General features: G+C 38.3%; 1 protein-coding gene across 9 annotated transcripts in view; it reads right to left on the reverse strand.

Annotated features, from left to right (window-relative positions):
• The window catches only part of STXBP5L (syntaxin binding protein 5 like), a 158,498-nt gene extending 142,729 nt beyond the window's left edge, over window positions 1–15,769 (reverse strand). For 4 of the 9 annotated variants that reach the window (XM_015874617.2, XM_015874600.2, XM_015874590.2 and 1 more), the window contains exons 1-2: window positions 15,092–15,768; window positions 1,231–1,328 (exon numbers count right to left, since the gene is read on the reverse strand). In XM_015874617.2, coding sequence (XP_015730103.1) covers window positions 1,231–1,328; window positions 15,092–15,274 — 281 coding nt within the window. In that variant the 5' untranslated portion in view covers window positions 15,275–15,768. Of the gene's footprint in view, window positions 1–1,230; window positions 1,329–15,091 lie in introns of all 9 variants that reach the window. The other 5 variants (XM_015874624.2, XM_015874608.2, XM_032447298.1 and 2 more) reach the window with 3 other exon arrangements.
• Between the last annotated feature and the right edge of the window lie 2,589 nt (window positions 15,770–18,358).

Raw genomic sequence — 18,358 nt, forward strand, 5'->3', positions numbered from 1 at the left:
AGCTGAGTCTTGGGGAAAGAAAATGAGGTTTATGAAAACACAACTGTTCAGAACAAGAGCACCCAAAAATGGAGGAAACTAAAATTTTAGTCATATTACAAGAGTCACAGAATGGTTCTCCATGACGTAATTTTTCTTTGGATTGTAACTGTCCTGGTTTCAGCTGGTTAAGAGTTGATTTTCTTCATTGTATTTTGTATGAGTGATCAGCCATGTGTTGCTTAGCTGCCGGCTGGGTAAAACCCCAACAATATGCTACTTTAACTGCTATTTTATACAGCATTGCCCTGTACTTTCAACCCTGGAATTTGTTTAGCTGCAAGATGCTGTAAAAAGTATTGGCTTGCTACTTCTCTATCCTGTAACTCTTAAAACTTCCTGTAATATTCTTAATATTCTTCCTTCTCTGTTTTGTTTTTTTTTTTTCTTACATTACATGCAGTTTCACCAGACTGGAATGCATTTGAACCAAGACAAATTAAAAAAAAAATAGATCAAGATAATAATTTTGCAAGACACATTTAAATATTCTCCTCTTACTTTTTTTCTATAACAAAACTAGTTCAAACTTTCATTTCATTTATGTTCAATCTGTTCTGTTTAGACAACTAACTTTGAAATTCCTGCAGTATAAAAACATGTAGGGTTCTGGCACTAATGTACCTCTATAATTAATGAAGAGAAACAGCTACTTTTAGATTGTTCCATCTCACCTCCTTGAAATATCTCCTCCAAGAAGAGAAGAATTATACCCTCAGATAATCAATTTTCCACCATTCGTTTAGCGAAGTCTAAACAATATTTCAAACATAGTTATTTCCAGTGAAGATTTCTCTAGCTGGTTGCATTACAACAATTATTTATTGCCAGTTCAAAATCCATGCTTCATCATCATTCATCATTATCACCACACTGTAATCTAACTTTACATACTGAAAAATCTCCATTTTTACTTGCAGCAAAACAAAAAATTAGTTCTGCTTCATATGCCAATATACACCATACATATATCAAAAACTCATTCAAAACTTTTCCTTCAGACACCTGAAGAAACTAAAGGTAATTCTTCAACAGCACATCCCTTTCCAGTCAATAAACAAAAACAAAATGAGGCATAACATAACACCATAAACGGTACCCTTACCTGAGTGCTTCTAGATGTAAAGATGATTTGCGTCACTGAGTTACAAATACAGAGAGATTGCGTACATTCTGAATAAGAAAGGATACATTCGTATGGCTCCTGTTCTTGTTCCAATTGCCAGAATTTTCTGAACTGGGTCAAAAGCTAAGGCAGTGGGTAGATAAGGAAAACCATGACGAACCGTCTGAAACAGAACAAAATAACAAAGTGAATGAAGTGTAATCACAAACAACAGCATGTATGTTTTACGTTATGTGTACAGGAAAAGAATTCACATTTTCGTAACCAAGACTGTCAGTTGATAAAAACTCAGTGTGAGCTGGTTACGTGCGCTTGCAGCTCAGAAGTCAACAGTATCCTGGACTGAATAAAGAGAAAAGCAACCAGCAGAATGAGGAAGGTGATTCTGCCCCTCTACTCGACTCTCGTGAGATCTCACCCGGAGGACTGCATCCAGTTCTGGAGCCCCAAACACAAAAAGCACATTGAGGTGTTGGAGCAGGGCCAAAGGAGGGTCATGGAAATGATCAAAGAGCTGGTGCAGCTCTGCCATGAGGACAGGCTGAGAGAGCTGGGGCTTTTCTGCCTGGTGAAGAGAAGGGTCCTAGAAGACCTTATTAATAGCCTTCCAGTACCTGAAGGGGGCCTACAGGAAAGGTGGGGAGGGACTTTTAAAAAGAGCATATAATGACAGGATGAGGGGAAATGGCTTTAAAGAGGAAGAGTGTAGATTTAGACTAGATATGAGGAAGAAATACTTTATTGTGAGGGTGATGAGACACTGGAACAGGTTGCCCAGTGAGGTTGTGGATGTCCCTCCCTGGAAGCATTCAAGGCCAGGCTGGATGGGGCTTTGAGCAACCTGGTCTAGAGGAAGGAGTTCCTGCCTATAGCAGGGGGGTGGAAATAGGTGATCTTAAAGGGCCCTTCCAACCCAAACCATTCTATAATTCTGTGATTCTATGATTTTACTTTATATTGTATAATTCGCAATACATTTCCACAAAAGCATTTTAAAAGATATGCTGCTCTAAATACAGAGATGAATTTTATTCATGTTGATTTCTACATATGCTCTTTACTTGGATACTTTATGGTTTTGTTGTTACACTGTAGATTATAAAGTATACATCAATATACAACTGTATATTGAAAGATAACCTCAATATGGAAGGCATCTGTAACTCTAAATTAAAAAAAAAAATAAAATAAAAAAAAAATATGATTTTCTGCAACAAACAAACAACTTCAGCCTGCCTCAGAATAACCACAGAGGACAGAAATGGAACTTATCCAGAGGAAGACATCCAATAAATCAATAAACTGAGTTGAGTCTATGAGGGAAAAATCTTTCATATCAATTTAAAAAACAAAAACAAAAATGCCAGACAAGATGTTCTCAAAGTGAACAGCTGAATCACTCATCCTTTCTTAATCTTTACTTGGAATACTATGCTTTTAATTCTGATATTTCAGAGATGCAATGCATCCTTAGGCCTGAAGATTTCCTCAAATAATAGTTAAAATTATCTAAACCTGGAAGCTATGACCAGTATGACTCGCTTGATTCTTATGAGAAACAATCTCATGGGATTGTTGGGTAAAATTTAACACACACACACACACACACACACACACAAAAGACTAGAAAATATAAATAATAATAATAAAACAACTGTAATGGGTGTGATTGTTAACCTAATAAGACCTTGTGTATGGTATTAAATTTTGGGTCCCTCTCTATTATAAAGACATGGAGGCCCTGGAGCATGTCCAAAGAAGGGCAACAAAGCTGGTGAGGGGTCTGGAGCACAAGTCTTATGGGGAACAGCTGAGGGAGCAGGGATTTTCTATTTCTTTTTCCCCTCTCTTTTTAATATAGGGTTGGGATTTAAAAGTTTTCTAGAGAGAGCAGAATTCAACTTTTTTCAGATATTTTATCTTCTCAAAAGATTGTCCTGTTCATGAATTGTTTTAGCTGAACCATTCAGCAGTCCCAACGGTACAACTTCTACAATAGCTTCCCTAATTGCAGACCTGATGAGTTGATGACATCTACAGCTTTACGACTCCAACTGTTTTCTTTTGTTTCAGCTGGAAGCACTAGAAGTGATATTCTCAAGTAACTTAGGAACAACTCAATGTATCTTTTTGTCAAATAAACACTTCCTTACTCATCTCATGTCTTTCTTATTGCTGATAAGGGATGTCTGAAAAAAATTCAAATGACTAGTATCTAGACTGCAAAAAATCTAGAAACTGTGCTGGTTCAGTAAGCTGTAGAATCATAACTCACTTTTTATGTTAATGTAGACATTTCTCAAAGATCTCTACAACTCTTTATCTTTTTTGTTTTGTGGCATTTGGTTGGCTGTTGTTTTTTTTTTTTTAACCTTCACATCTTCTCAAGTGGTAGAATTGCCCAATATTTTTAAAGCCTTATTTTCATACTTGTCTGTGAGTTTACCAACATTTTAAGTGTGTGTTTTCGGTACTTCTGCAACCTACACAATCAGACATAATTTATCTGGGTCCTGTTTTGTAGAACTATGTTTTAAAAGTACAAACATGTACATCTCTTCAGGATCATAGCTGAGCAAATATTCCTAAGCTCTGGGACTGACTCAGAAGTGCTACTTCCATTTTGCAGCCATCTTTCAAACTGGAATATTTGTACCTATTCTAATCTGGAAGTTCTGGTGAAGGCAAAATTATTCAATTTGTAGAACAAAAAATATTGTTGAAGTTCACTGATCTGCCACATAAATCACAATTTTCAAGTAAAATATTTATACTGATTATGACTTCAAATGAAAGACAAAAACAGTTTGGAAGAAGAACAAAGCTATAATGTACGCAGTTAAGATGGAACAAAATGCCTTTATGATCAAGATTTTAACATGAATTAGAGCAGTCTCAAAGGTGATTATAAAGATCAGGCCTATTAAGCAGAAGAGTAATAACCTGTCAAACTTCAGTTTCCCAGCCTCTTCTCCTTAGACTTAGCCCAATGCTTCTACTTCCAAGGAGTGTGAGAAAAAAATGGCAGAAGAAACTACCACTTGACAGAAGATAGTAAATTTTTCAGTTATGTATTGATAAATCTTGTGGGAGCTGTATGTGTAAGAAGGAACAATTCTAGAACTGCACCTGGGCTTCCTCACAGCATCTACTGATAGAGATGAAGAAGAGGGAAAAAGTTACAAACTTGATATTAGGATGACACAAAATTCCAACTTAATACGAGCAGTGTAGAGGATGAACAATATTGACCAAAACTTTCACTAGTCAATAGAAAATGCAAAACCAAATACACATGTTCCCCAAAAACTAAGCTATCCCCATAGCAGACAAAACCTGAAGAAAGCATGCTAAAGTATTAGCCCCTGTTGCCATAAATACAAGGCCTACCTACCACAAACATCTTTAAAAAGAAAAAGAAAAAAAAAAAAAAAAAAGAAAGGAAAAAAGAAAAGGTGCCAAAACAAGGGAGCAAAAAAGCAGACAGCAGATGGAGCCAGGATTGCTTTTCTCCACGTTATCCAGATTTCTTCTATGTCTCCTTTTTGGCACACAGCTTCTAGAGGCAGACTGTGCTCCCTAGGACATGCAGTTTAAATACAATATTTGAAGCATTTTATTTGAAACAGAACAACTACAAACGTAGCTATGATTTCAGTATAAATCCTCATTTTGTTTTGTCATGCTATTTTAAATTTGATGAAAATAATTTCAAGCAAATATTCTTTCAGCAAATTCCATACATACATAAAATAAATTTACTTAAATTTCCTATGTTCATTTATTATTTGGACTTGCCCACATTCTACCAATGGACACTTTTGCTGTACAGAACATAACAGTATGTTTTTCAGTAGCTGAAAAGAGAAAAATCTCACTAGCAGTAATACACAGTATCCAGCACAGTTATTTACATAGTGTATAATTTGGCTTTTCAGTATTAGTTTTTCTTAACTTTTGTTCCATGCCTGCAAAGTCATTATTTTTTCAAGGTGATTTTGTTCTTCTCTAAATAACTCCATAAAATATAGGATTAAAATCTGTTTTAAACTGTACCAATGGAGTAATAAAGAAAAACTGTTCCTGCTGGTCTGCATAAGCATAAAATGCGTGACTGATATTTTCCAGATATCCTGCCGTGCGTAATATTTGACAGCAAAATTGATTTACTTAGCTAAATAATTTTTGATGAGATGTGTACTTGTTTAAATTGGACTACGTAGTCGAAGCCAGTGACTCAAGATGTAGAATCTATTTCCAAATTGTGATCAACACGCCAATGCAGAAGTCTCACTAAAGCAAACACCGTATCTGTTTGTGGAGCGGGGACTGAAGTTTTAACAGAAACTTTCATAGCTCCTTACTCAGCTGTGTATGAAATATTCAAAAAGGTCAACAAAAAGTGGTGAAAAATGGCTGATGGATGCTCATGAAGATGTTTTATCACACACTATATCCTTACACAACAATGACATCCTTCCTCTATGCTTCTGTGCCTAGATTCTCTGAGACTATACCCTGCTCATGAAAGATAGAAAGAGAACAAGGTATTAATAGGCTTCCAACTCAAGGCCACAAAAGAAACACAATTTTATTAGCTATATTTTCATTTTTCAAGGGACTAATTTCTTAAAGTTCAACCTCACCAAATCTTGTTATTTAACCCAGTAGGTGGCTAAGCACCACACAGTTCTTCACTCACTCCCCCTGTTCCCAGTGGGTTGCAGGAGAGAACTGGAAAATCAAAAGTAGAACTCGTGGGCTGAGATTAAACTATTTACTAAGAGAGAGAAAAGAAAAAGGATAGTTATGACTACATATACATACACATATATATTTATGTGATTGTATATGACAAGTGATACCCAAACAATTGCTCAGTACCCCATGACTGAGGCCCAGCGAGCTCCCCAAGCAGTGGAAGAGCACAAGACGAACTCCTGCCCCTTCAAAACTCTTTCTGCATGATGCCTTATGATATGGAATCTCTCTTTGGCCAGTTTAGGTCACCTGTGCTTATTCTGTTCCCTTCCAGCTCCTTGGGCCCTTTGCTGAGAATGGCCTTGGCTCTGTACAACACTGCTTAGCAGCAATTATAAGCATCAGTGTGTTCTAAAAATTGTTTTTCTCCTAGAACCAAAAAGACAGCATCATAACAGACACTCTGTAGAAAACAAATCCATCACAGCTGAAACTAAAGCAGAATCTAACCTTATCAAAGCTTTCCAGTTTCAAACCAAAGCCATGAAATCCATTTAGCTCTTAACTTTCATTAGTAGCCATGGCATCTGAGAATGGTCACAGGTGATCCTAAAATCTACTTGTTTTTTTTTTCTTAGATAAATATATCTGTTGGTAGTTCTCTTACTCAGTGTAAGAGAACGCATGTTTGGCATTCCTCATATGGGTTTACTTAATATGCATCAGCAACCCAAAAATCCAAAAAATACTGAAGAGAATCAGGAATAGTATGGAGAATAGCACAGAGGGCATAATTTTGTCACTATATAAGACTTCTGTGAGGCCTTATCTTGAGTACTGTATGAACTCCTGGTATCCACATCTGAAGAAGTAGTATAGTCAGAACTGAAACATGTAAGGAAAGTAATATTCAAGGTGACGGACACAAGCTTCCTCAGGAGAGTTTACAGATGCGGGGGCTTCAGCCTGCAGGATGGTAGGAGGATGTGACAGACTTAGAGAATTGAGAGAATGAACAAGCTGAGTGTGCACCTGTTATTCAGGAAATACCAGGAGAGCCACACAAGATAAATAAAAGATTAGTTTAAAATGGGGAAAAAATAAAAATAAAAACACTTCCTTACACAGTAGGTAATGAAATTCTGAAGCTTGTCACCACAGGATGCTGTTTAGGCAGACAATATTAGCAGGCTCAAAAAGGCATTGTTTGGCCCCAAAAAAGGAAGCACGCCCAAATTCATCTTCCAAACCATTACTTCAAAAAAATAACAAAAATGAAAAAGAAATTTTGCAGTCTTCACTGAAGTTGCTCTTCTCATTACAAAATTCTCCAAAGAAACTTCACAAATGTGATTTTTTTTACTGTCATTTTCAGTTCTGCAAACTGGATGTTAAACTCTATCAAATCAGAACAGTCCTATCCACATAGGATTCATATTGATGCAATCATCTTATGGGGAAAATATGACCTTCTGAATTTCAGGAAGTGTTATCTCCATGACTATTCCCTGAAATATTGTATGTCCAAAATGGAAAAAGAATATCAAACAGACAGACAAAAAAAAAAAAAAAAAAAAAAAAAACACAAATAAATAAAATGGTATAGATGCCCAAAATATATTATTCCCAGATCATAAGTGAGGGTGGAAGGGAACCCAGCAGATTGCCTGTTCCACCTCACCCCGCTGCTCAAGCCAGAGTGGCTTGAGTGGTCTTACTTCTTTGATAGATTTAAATGAGTGTTCTGTGGCAAACCTTCTCACAACTATACCATCTTGCCACCTCTACCACTGAACTGAGTTACAGAATAAACAGAGTAACTCAAGAATATACTCATCCCAAGGTAGGTATTCACCTCTTTGGAGAAATCCTAATTTCAAGAGAAGACACAAAACCATTTCACCTCTTCCCATTCCTTCTAGAGGACTCTTGAGTCTAAAAACTGCAGGACAAATACGAAAAAAGGGAGGCAAGTGGAAAACATAGTGAAGAAATTGCATTCATTGTTAAGAAAAAATTATAAGAGGCTTCCCAGTCTTGCTAGTGAGACTGCCAAGAAACAGGACATCAACTGTTTATAGAAGAACCTTCTTTCAGCCGTAGTGCAAAACAGATAAATGCCATGAAGTGTAATGAACTTGGCTTTGGCTTTAAGGTAGAATAAAATTTTAAAAAAAAATCCAATGATTTCAAAGCTCAGTTAGGCCTACCTGCTAAGGGGGGCAGGAGAGGGGAAAGGAGTGAAGGGGGGGAAGGGGGAGGGGAGGGAGTGGGCAGCTTTTCATACTAGTATTTCCAATATTGCTTACTTTTAGTAATAATTCATAATTAATCATCTCCTACATTCTCTGCACACTTTGTCTGAATTTGGAATTTAATCTGGAGTTACTGCAGCTCATCTCACAAATGAGGGAGATACATTTTGAATGAAACTGAGATACTTGATGCTGGGTAGCTGTAACTGAAAGCACATCCCCATCCTTGAAAGATGCAACAGATGGACTGGGTTGTACAGAGCAGACATCAGAGTTCGCTATGTACGACTTCATACAATGTCCAGTGGATAATAAGAGAATCTTCTCACAGAAACAGTGGCAAAGAACACAAACAGAAAAGCAACCATTCATCTATCCCATACGCTGTGTACTGCTTAAACTAAATCTGATGGATGATAGGAACAGACACTTCAAGAAAATAAGATGCAATAAAAACTAGACTGTAACACATATATATACCCATTATGTTTCTACAATAGCTGAATAGCGGTCCTGACTTCTGACTGTTTGACTTCAAAACATTAACTAACATTCTTATACTTTTTGTGTAATGTTTCTGTTCTTTTTCCAGCTCTGTATACAATTTAACTCAGACAGAACCATAAAAGGTATACCTTGTCAGACTTTGACCCTAGCTACAGGCAACAGATTGTCTCTACTATTTTTCACTATCCACAGACTTTGCTGGTGAACTGTTAGGAATGGACACAGCACTGTACAAAGATAACACCTTATTACATTTGAGCCTATTTACCAGCCATCTGTACCTAACAATACTGCTTTTTCTTCTCTCCACAGATGCACGTTACTCACACTCCTGATCACAGAGACCCCCTATCCTGATACTATTATACATATATTACATATTCATATTATAATATATATTATATTATATATATGTTATACATATATCATACATATTCATATATGATACATATATGATACATATATTTTGAGAAATTAATACAACCATATGAATTGCTTTAATGAACACTGCATTTTAGTATAGTCAATAAACCAGTTAAAAAAGAAAAACACACACACACACAAAAAAAAAAAAAACAGAAAAAATAGGGCACTCACAAACTAAGGTAATCTGTGCAACATCAGTTCATCCCCTGCTTGCAGAAATTAATCAAACAATGTTCTTCCGTCACAGAAAAATATTTGTCTGTCATCACTTTTGCCTCATTCCACGCATAGCACAGGCTGATCTGTTCCATGGCAAATCAAAGTTATTTTTATTGTTAAAAAAAGATACTGTCTGTCAAGCATGCCTATTAAGAAGGTACATGTAACAGCTGAGATGGAAAACTGCAGAAAGGAAATACTACCTATCCTCTTGTCACTTAGTTTTATAAACTATCAAGCAAAGGACCACAAATTACACTTTTTACATATGGTTGTTAATAGTGTTTCCATTTTGTGATTGACCAGTTTGAGGTAATGGAGCCTGATGATAGTCACACATCTTAGGTGCAATTCAAATGTCCAGTCTGAAGCCATTATTTCACTGACAGTCACCTAAGACATGAAGGAAATTCTGTTTTTCTGACTATCTAAGGGAGAACAGCCTAGAAGTTAGTGTGTAGATGTGCAGGGTACTTGCAACAAAAGGTGAAAGCAATGAGAGGCATAACTGGAAGATACAAATGATATAAAAAAGGATGCTAAAAATACAGACTCAAGGCAAATCAAACTGAACTCTCAAGACAGCAAATACCAGGCAATCTGGTATTGTGGATCTTCTGTGCCTTGGTTCCTATCTATACATCAAGAATGATGATATGTCCATCTCAGATATATTCTGTGAAGATCAATTCATTAATGTTTATAGAGCTTTCAAAACTACAGTGAAGAGCACTTCTGCTGAGAAAGCCCATGGGGAACTTAATACTTGGGTAAACTCTATGTATACAAAGATATATTGAAGTGCTTTCTAATCAGCAGACATTATGTTCTACTAAATAAGACCTATAGAAGAAATACGGGATAATGCAATTAAATGCTGTATTTGCAAGCAAATATCAGTTTGGTTTCAAGTGGTTTATTTGCAACCTTAAAACTCTTAAAAAGGTTTTGAAGCTGTAATTGCATGCGTTGGCCCTGAATGTCTGCAGTAATACATTTAGGATTAGTATTTGATTTATGATCAAATAAAGCAATGCAAAAATAATGACACTTTGTTCGAAAGAAACAAAACAATTGTTTGATTGTATTACTACCGGTAGCTTAATATCAACAAATTTTCCTAAAAAGAAGCTTCTAAGATGCTGTGCTCTTCAATGTTGATAAGCCCTATTTCAAATAACTACAAACATTTCAAAAAGCAAAATACATAATGATCATCACACATGCAATAAGATTATTTACACCTAATTACAGAAGCATGACTTATAGCACTTATGCCCAGAGATGTTGTAGAGTGTCCTTCTCTGGAGATATACAAACCCATCTGGACATTGTCAAGCATAACCTACTCTAGGAATCTGCTTTAGCAAAGAACTGGATTAGGTGGTATCCAGAGCTCGCTTCCAAACCTCTAAAATTATGTGATTCTATGACTAGGAATCTACTGTTTAAATTTAATGTTCTATTAAAAATACAGCATATGCAAAAAATCCTTCTCAATGTCATATTGTATTTACCACAGAATGAACTCTGAGCACTTACAAATAAGGTTTAATTGCTAATTTAAAGTGGGTTTTCTCCAAAATGTAAAACCTCACGCTGATATATATTTTTTTGGCCCTCAGTGACCTTCTTAATGAGGCAACACAGGTTAAGCAAACAGCTCACACTAACTGAAACTGGATAGCTTAGAACAAAGAACTTATTTTATTCTCCATAAACAAAAATCAAACTGTGTGCTACTGCATAATTGTTCTTAAACTGCCATCTGGAAATTCACCTTATTTCTATTGACACTGAAATGCATACTCATGCTGCACCTACAGTTAAAGTATCTACCTGACTGCTGTCAAAGGGACTAGATGTTCATCTTTACAGTCAAAATAAAGCATTACCATCTCTAAAATCCAAAAATTAAAATTTAAGACCATGTTATAGGAAATCCAGATAAATAATGCGCGTAAATTTGCATGATAAACTGAAATAGCTAAATAAAATGTCTTTACGTAATACCACAAGACAACGTAATAGAGAAGTTCATCAAAACCAGATCAGTCTTTTACAACCATTATCCTAGTTGTGAAATGCTAGCGGTAGATTGAAAAAGTGAAGTTGTCTTTGAAATCTGGCTACTGATTGAAGGCTGATTGCTTTTAAAGGCAGTCACTACAGTTTGAGTAATAATTCAGGGAGAAGTTTAATATAAAGGTTCTAGAATCTTTCCTAGAGTATCCAGCTGCTGCCCTATAGCCAAAGAAAATACACTAGAATAGGTTGTAGGTCTAGTGAAGCACAACTCTTACTACCCAGTTATGGAGATCTTGATTCCAAACATTCTCTGCATAAAGGTATTAACATCTTGCCCTACAAATTCAGCTCTACAAACTGCTCTTGAGGAACAGCTCAAGTAGTTCCTTACAGGAGACTCATTTTCATAAGGAATTCACACCACGTGTTCTCAAAATCTGCATCTTCCGTTTTAGCCAGCTTCACCCAAACCATAGTACCACATCATAACTGACCTCCTACAGAAGTAAGAAAATCACTCTAAGAAAATCACCATTTATGCCCCTTTTGCTCAAAGTTCTACTTAAATGATTTACAACATCCTAATTGTTCCTGATCCCTATAGTAATATGAGATCTCTTCCTGCTAACTCTACCACACTTGAAATTAATGCAAACTTTACTAACATATTCTATTGGATTGCATCCAGCTTTTGGCATGACTTCTACCTCACACATTCAATTAACTTGAATCATCACTGGTATCGTTACCAAGTGGATACCCATGCCCCAAGAGAAGCCTTAGATGCAATATGACCTACACCTCAGCTTCCAGTTGTCACAAAATACAGTTCTGCCAAAATGTCACATTACATGAGTACTTTCGGAAAGGTGACAATGATTCATCACTACAGATACCAACACGTAAGTTTATGATGCTTAAAAAAGTCTGCAGCTATTTCACATGCAATAGTTTCACGCTATGTCAGCACATAGGATGACATTAAGGATTCAAACATAAATGGCAAAAGTAACTCATTGTGAACATCTCAGTAGAAAATGAAATATTTAGCATACTTCTATTAAGATTTTGGTTTATCTTAAAGACACCATGCTAAGTAGTATCTCAAAAATGGCAAAAACAGAGACAGCTTTCAGATGTGTTACTAACAAAACATATATTACCAATAAAACCAGTCCTCTGCTAGAGGATTCAGATCAGTGTTTTTAGTCAAGAAGACCTCCCACAAACTTCACAATGGCAATTTATTTAAGTAAAGAATGCAGTATTAGACCCTTTAATTCTTGATGTATGAGTCAGCTTTTACACTATTTATCTAAATGAAGACTTTTTTAGCAGTAAAGGAAGAAAAAATGGATTTGGGGTGTTACTCCAAATGTGAATCCATCTATCATGATTGTGCATATCATAACAAGCCAATCCTGCATTAGCTTCAGTCAGTTTTGTGTGCAGCAGGATCACAGATCCTGGATCTTTAAACTGCAGCCTGTATTACTTATGTAACTTAACATGAAAACAGATAACTGAAAAATCAGAAGTTCTATGCCACAAAAGCTTTGGAAAGGTAAAGCTTGGATTACATGTATGTTTTGCAGCATTTTTAATTTAACATATATCGACTGAGGTACAAATTAAGGCTCAGATTCAGCACCCTGTAGCATGCACGATAAACCTGTGCCTGTGTACAGTCCCACTGCCTTTGGTACACTTGCACAGTTCATAATGCAGGACTGGGGCCTGTGAGTTACTGTCAGTTCACTCAGACATGCTTATACTGTTACTAAACAGCAACACAGCTCATTAAGTAGAGCCAGCTGACTAAACCTTGCAGTATTTCCTGAGCTCATAACCATAGATGATTTGGGGAAGTTTGCTTTTAGCACGCTTTTGTACCTTGAAAAATGAAAGCCAATGCTTTGTATACCATGGAGTGGGCTTCTGCAGTACCATGCATTCACAAGCAAGTGCTGCTGCAACCAAAAGCTCTCCCATAGAAATGTTTACTTTGCTGAGAGCATTTCAACCTGACAGCTAAATCTTTTAAGTGAAAAAGAGAGGCAAATGTTGCCCGCTGAAATCTTCTAGAAGTGCTGTATTCCTGTGCACCCACATTTCTAAGCAGATCTGTCAAAACCTGACAAAACTGCCTGCAAATAATATCAAGCCAAGGGTGGGAAATACAAAGATAGAGCAATTGATTTTGCTTATGAAAGATTTATTGTATATTTTTTGCAAATATGCCACGCATCCATCACATGAAATACAGATCCCTGGCATTATCAAAGGAAGAATTATGTTGAGTCTCAGCCTTACTCAGAATGTCAGCCCCTCTAAAGATATATCAATGTATCTTGGTTATACGCATCATTTTTCTACTGAAGGGATAAAAGTGGAAAATCACTGTTCTGAATATCTGGAACATCATAAATGTTGTATTAACTGGGGACCTAAGCAAAAGGTGTCAGATTCAGTCCTGGTGAAAACAGACACAATCGTAACGAACTCACACTGTTAAACAACAGATTAATTTGACTCAGAACACCTCATAGTATAGAACCTATCCGAAAGGTCTCTCTGACTGTTTTAAGTGACAGGGGCTCATCCTTCTTCACCTGAACTCTGTATGAGTTTTAACATTCGCTGTGTCTGAGAACAGAATAAAGCCATCACATCTGCAATTATGAAAGCTGTATATTGCACTGGGACAGACCTACACACTCTCCTACAGTTTTGCCTTCCTTGTTTATATTCCATCCTTCCTCGAATACTGAAACGTGCTGGAGTTGGCTATAACCTAAATTTCAACTCAGTTGGTATCTGACTAATGACAGCATGCTTAATAGGTGAAGCTCTTTTACTTGTAACAACATAAAATGAACTAGCTATAAATTCTGTTTTTGAAGGTCCTAACAGATAGACAAACAGGACGTCTTGTAAAGTCAACACAGTTAACATCAAAGTTAAAGATAAAAGCATAGGACTAGAGGATAAAAATACAATCTCTCATTTCTTTTTTGTTCTTTGTTTCTAAAGTATCACTTAGAGAACTCCAGAGCTGGTCAGAAATACCAAGTCACTTCGACTTATTTTATTGTGCACTGAGAGCTCTGTTGCAGGAAACAGATATATAAATATCATAGAGATATTTGGAGAAAATTCCCACAGCAAGATCTAACCGGTACTTAAAAGCCAATGCCAAACAGATTTGGAGACTTCCAATATTTATGCTGTTCCATTAAGTTTACTGTCATACAATCACAATCTAGCACCGATGCTAGAAAGAAAAACAAACAGACCCTAAGCGTACACCCAACCCCTTGCAAATAATTAAAGTGCTACGTTCAGCAATCGCTCTGCTGCCTTCTATTTCCAGCTTGTGCCTTTTTCCTTAAGGAGAAGGAAAAGAGGGTGGTAGTATGGCTAGGTTGCGGTTGGACTTGATGATCTTTAAGGTCTTTTCTAACCTGAGCAGCAGTTCTATGGTAGAACTATAGGTTCTATGGTGGGGGGGGAAAGGGGGGGAAGGGGGGGGGAGGAAGAGGGCGAGGGGCAGTGAGTACAGACAGACAGACAAATCCAAATTTCTAATGGCTCGTTATTTATATTGATACCCCAACCCACAGCAAACCCCCACCACCGAGATCTCTGCCTTCCAGTACAAAGTCCTTACACAATCACTGCAGTTCTCAGGTAGAGAAGCTCACTGCCATCCTATTTCTCTCTCTCCCCCCACCCCTATCGCTGCGTGGCTTTTCTTCCCGCTACCCGCAGGGAACCCCGTGGTTCTTACCTTACAAATCTGGAAATAATCCGAAGTTAGAGTCTCCTGGATCTCCTCCCGGGGAGTCCCCGCTGCTCCCGCAGTCCCTCCGGGATGCGCGGAACCACCGCCAGCCCCACCGCCTCCAGCGCTGCCACCGGGCGAGGAGGCTGTCAGACCATCCAGAACTTTGCGAAAATTGAATTTCTTCATTTTGGAAGAAGCTCGAAGAAGAAGGTGAGGGGAAAGCGATAGGATGTGCCGTCACACATCCAGCTACATGGAGCGACAGTCCCCTGATGGTCCTCCGAGAGAGGCAGCGCTTCAGTCCCTCGTACCAAACCAACTAGCCGGTATTAGGTATAATTGACTGCAAAATACAACGGCTTCATTTTTGCCAGGCGTAAAGGGCTGCCGGGATGGGGTCCTTTCGGGAGATAACAATAAGAGAAAGATCCACAAGCGGGCAGAACTAAGCTTTGCGCTCAGACACGGAGCGATGGAACAAGCGATGGAACAAGAACCACCCGGCTCGCTCACGACATCCACATCTAGAAGCGGGCTAAAAAACGACAAGTCAATGGAGAATTCAAGCCAGCATCTGACCGAGCGGGGTCCATCCCTCTCTCTTCCTCTCTCCCTCGGTGCTTGGCTACCAAAACAACACTGCACCTCACCCCGCTTCCCCTGGACACCCCTTGGCTGAGAACTGATTCCTCCGGGTGCTGGGCGGAGCGCTTCTCTAAGCAACCCCCGCCCTCCTCTCGCTGCTGGATCAGTCCTAGCCCCTCCTCTCCCCTCGGAGGATGCGCAGGGTGACGGGACAGCCCCACTCGTGGCTCTCCTGCCCGCTCCCCGAGCCTCTGCCGGGGGAAGCGGGCGCTGCACGCCCGGCCTTCCGAGCTCCGCGATGCCCCGCCCCAATGCGGCGGTTGGAGCTGTCCACAGCGCGCAGTGCTGGGACGGCTGTAAGGGGCTGGGATTGTGTGGGGCTGCCCTGGAATTAACGTAGGGTAGAATGTCACAGGTGCCATGTGGAACGAGCACACCCTGCACACAGGGTTGTATAAAAGGATATTGGGGTCGGGAATAAACGAGTCGGTGATTAACACTGACTCATGACATGGCGCTGTCAGTGTTAGTTGGAAGCCCCAGAGCCGACTGTCAAAAACTTCTTATGTGTGGTACTAAATATATAGCATCCCTTGTATAATAAACCCATAGAAGTGATTCATCTCGGTCACATTGCAGTTTCTCCAGGGGCGCTTTATAATTCCAGTACTTGTTATCGTGCCTGATATTATTTTTGCTGGTAAGTCTTCCAGCTCAGTGCTCAGAGGTATTTACGTCAGCTTCGTAATGCTGAGCTCCACGCTTTTATTTTGCTACTCTGTGTGTTCCAAAAGGTTTTACGATTATTTGATGATTGATGGTTTCATACGATTTTAGTACTCCTCATCTGAATGATAACAAGAAAAAAAAAATTCAAGTTCAAAGAGAAAAGCTTTGACTTGTAGCCAAGATGAAAAAAGAAATGATGCATTGCTAATTAAACTGGAAAGGTTTCAGTAGCCAGAAAAAGGAACAGAACTTGGTGTGGGAAACAAGATATGTAATGGCTGTGACCGGGAGACAGAATGAAAAAGAGGATGGCACTAAAAGTTGGCAATATAATAACAAATAGCTAGGATGAAGGAAAAAATGGCACGGACAGACTTTGAGAAAGGACTGTTGCCTGGAAGCCAGTGAGTGCTAGAGGAAGAAAAGCAAGTAAAATCAATAGTTTTAAGTGAGAAAAAGGGAGGAACAAAATCAGAAGAATGATAAAATGTCTTTGGAAATGGAATAGGATAGGTACATTCTTGGAATATCAACATCCGCCTTTCAAGGAATAGGTATTAAGACCTGGGTGCTGGTGATTAGATATAATTTCAGGTTAGGAACTTCCCACTGCCAATGTGCAGTTAAAAATGCAAACCTGTAGGAAAAAAGCAATGGTGTTGCTATAGCCAAACGATGAGGAGTCCTGTTTAAAAACACTGTGATAAGTTCTGTGGTTGACTTGTGCACATAAGGCATGTAGGTCCTTTCTGAACATTTTGCTGTAAGCTGGACACAGACGAAGAGGCAGAGATGGACTCCTTGGAAGGACTGTTCAGGAGATGGTGCAAAGGGAGACAGGACAGCACTGGACATAGGGAAACTCAATTACTCTGACAGCGTTCATAGAAAGGAGTCCCACTGAATGACCTATAAGGCAAGGAGTTTGAAAAAAAATAAAGGAGCAATTAGGATTTGGCAGAGAAGAAAACATTTGTTTTCTCTCTAGCTATAGTCTGGTAGGGTGCTCAGTTGCTGATATGTACTGTGTTGAGGTGATGATTAGTAGGATGCTTCAGAAGTTGGACAGCTCTGACACCAAGAGTATTAACAATAGGTTTATATAATGATGAAAATGTGGGAAGATTTTAGATGTTAAATAGACACATAACAAATGAAATAAGACATCCCAGTGCATTCTGTGATGTATCTGTCTGAATCTGTGTTTTAGATAGTACAAGGAGAGTGTGTATCCTTCAGTGTTTTCTTCGCAGTATTCCTTTTGTCAATCATAATGTACAGGTTAAAGTTCTCTCTGGTGTATTTTTGCTTTCCCTTCCTGGCTTTTTTCTTCAACGTTTTGATAGCGTATTCGACCAACAGGCTAAAATTTGCAACTTCATTAAGCTGCAAACAAATTTTAATCTCTGGTTTATACTGTGGGTGGTTTAAATAAAGACGTGGCACAGAGGTGTGCAGTGTGACTCCTTACCTTTTAGAGATCATTCATAGGTAGCTTCTGTTTTCACTGTTTGCACCTTGTTTTTTTTAATTGTTGGGGGTTTTTTTATTATTCCTACTACTCCTTAAATGTGAATTAGTAGTTAAAATCTGTGTCCTTTTAGTGATACTGTTTTCCCACCAGCAGGTGACTAGACTAGACTTACAGCTATAGCTACAAAGCTATAGCTGTAAGAGAACCTCCAAGGCTCTTGATAACTGAAAGGAAAGGATGCTGTCAAATACCAGAAACCCACTTATGCCCATGCAGTCAAAACTGTGACTTTCAAATACTGGCCATTTCTTTTTAAACTCAGGGACATTTGCCAGTATCTTCCGTGTTTCTGTGTAATTCCAGACACTAGAGGAGAGCAACAAATGGCAGCAAGCACGGTGCTCCTGTCTGCAGAACCCCACTAAAAATATCCCCAGTCAGCATTGAGTATCTGGTTAGAACAGCTTGCTGAACTCTATCAA

This window comes from Coturnix japonica, chromosome 1, assembly GCF_001577835.2.
Source record: "Coturnix japonica isolate 7356 chromosome 1, Coturnix japonica 2.1, whole genome shotgun sequence".
In the NCBI taxonomy this organism is placed as follows: Eukaryota; Metazoa; Chordata; class Aves; order Galliformes; family Phasianidae; genus Coturnix; species Coturnix japonica.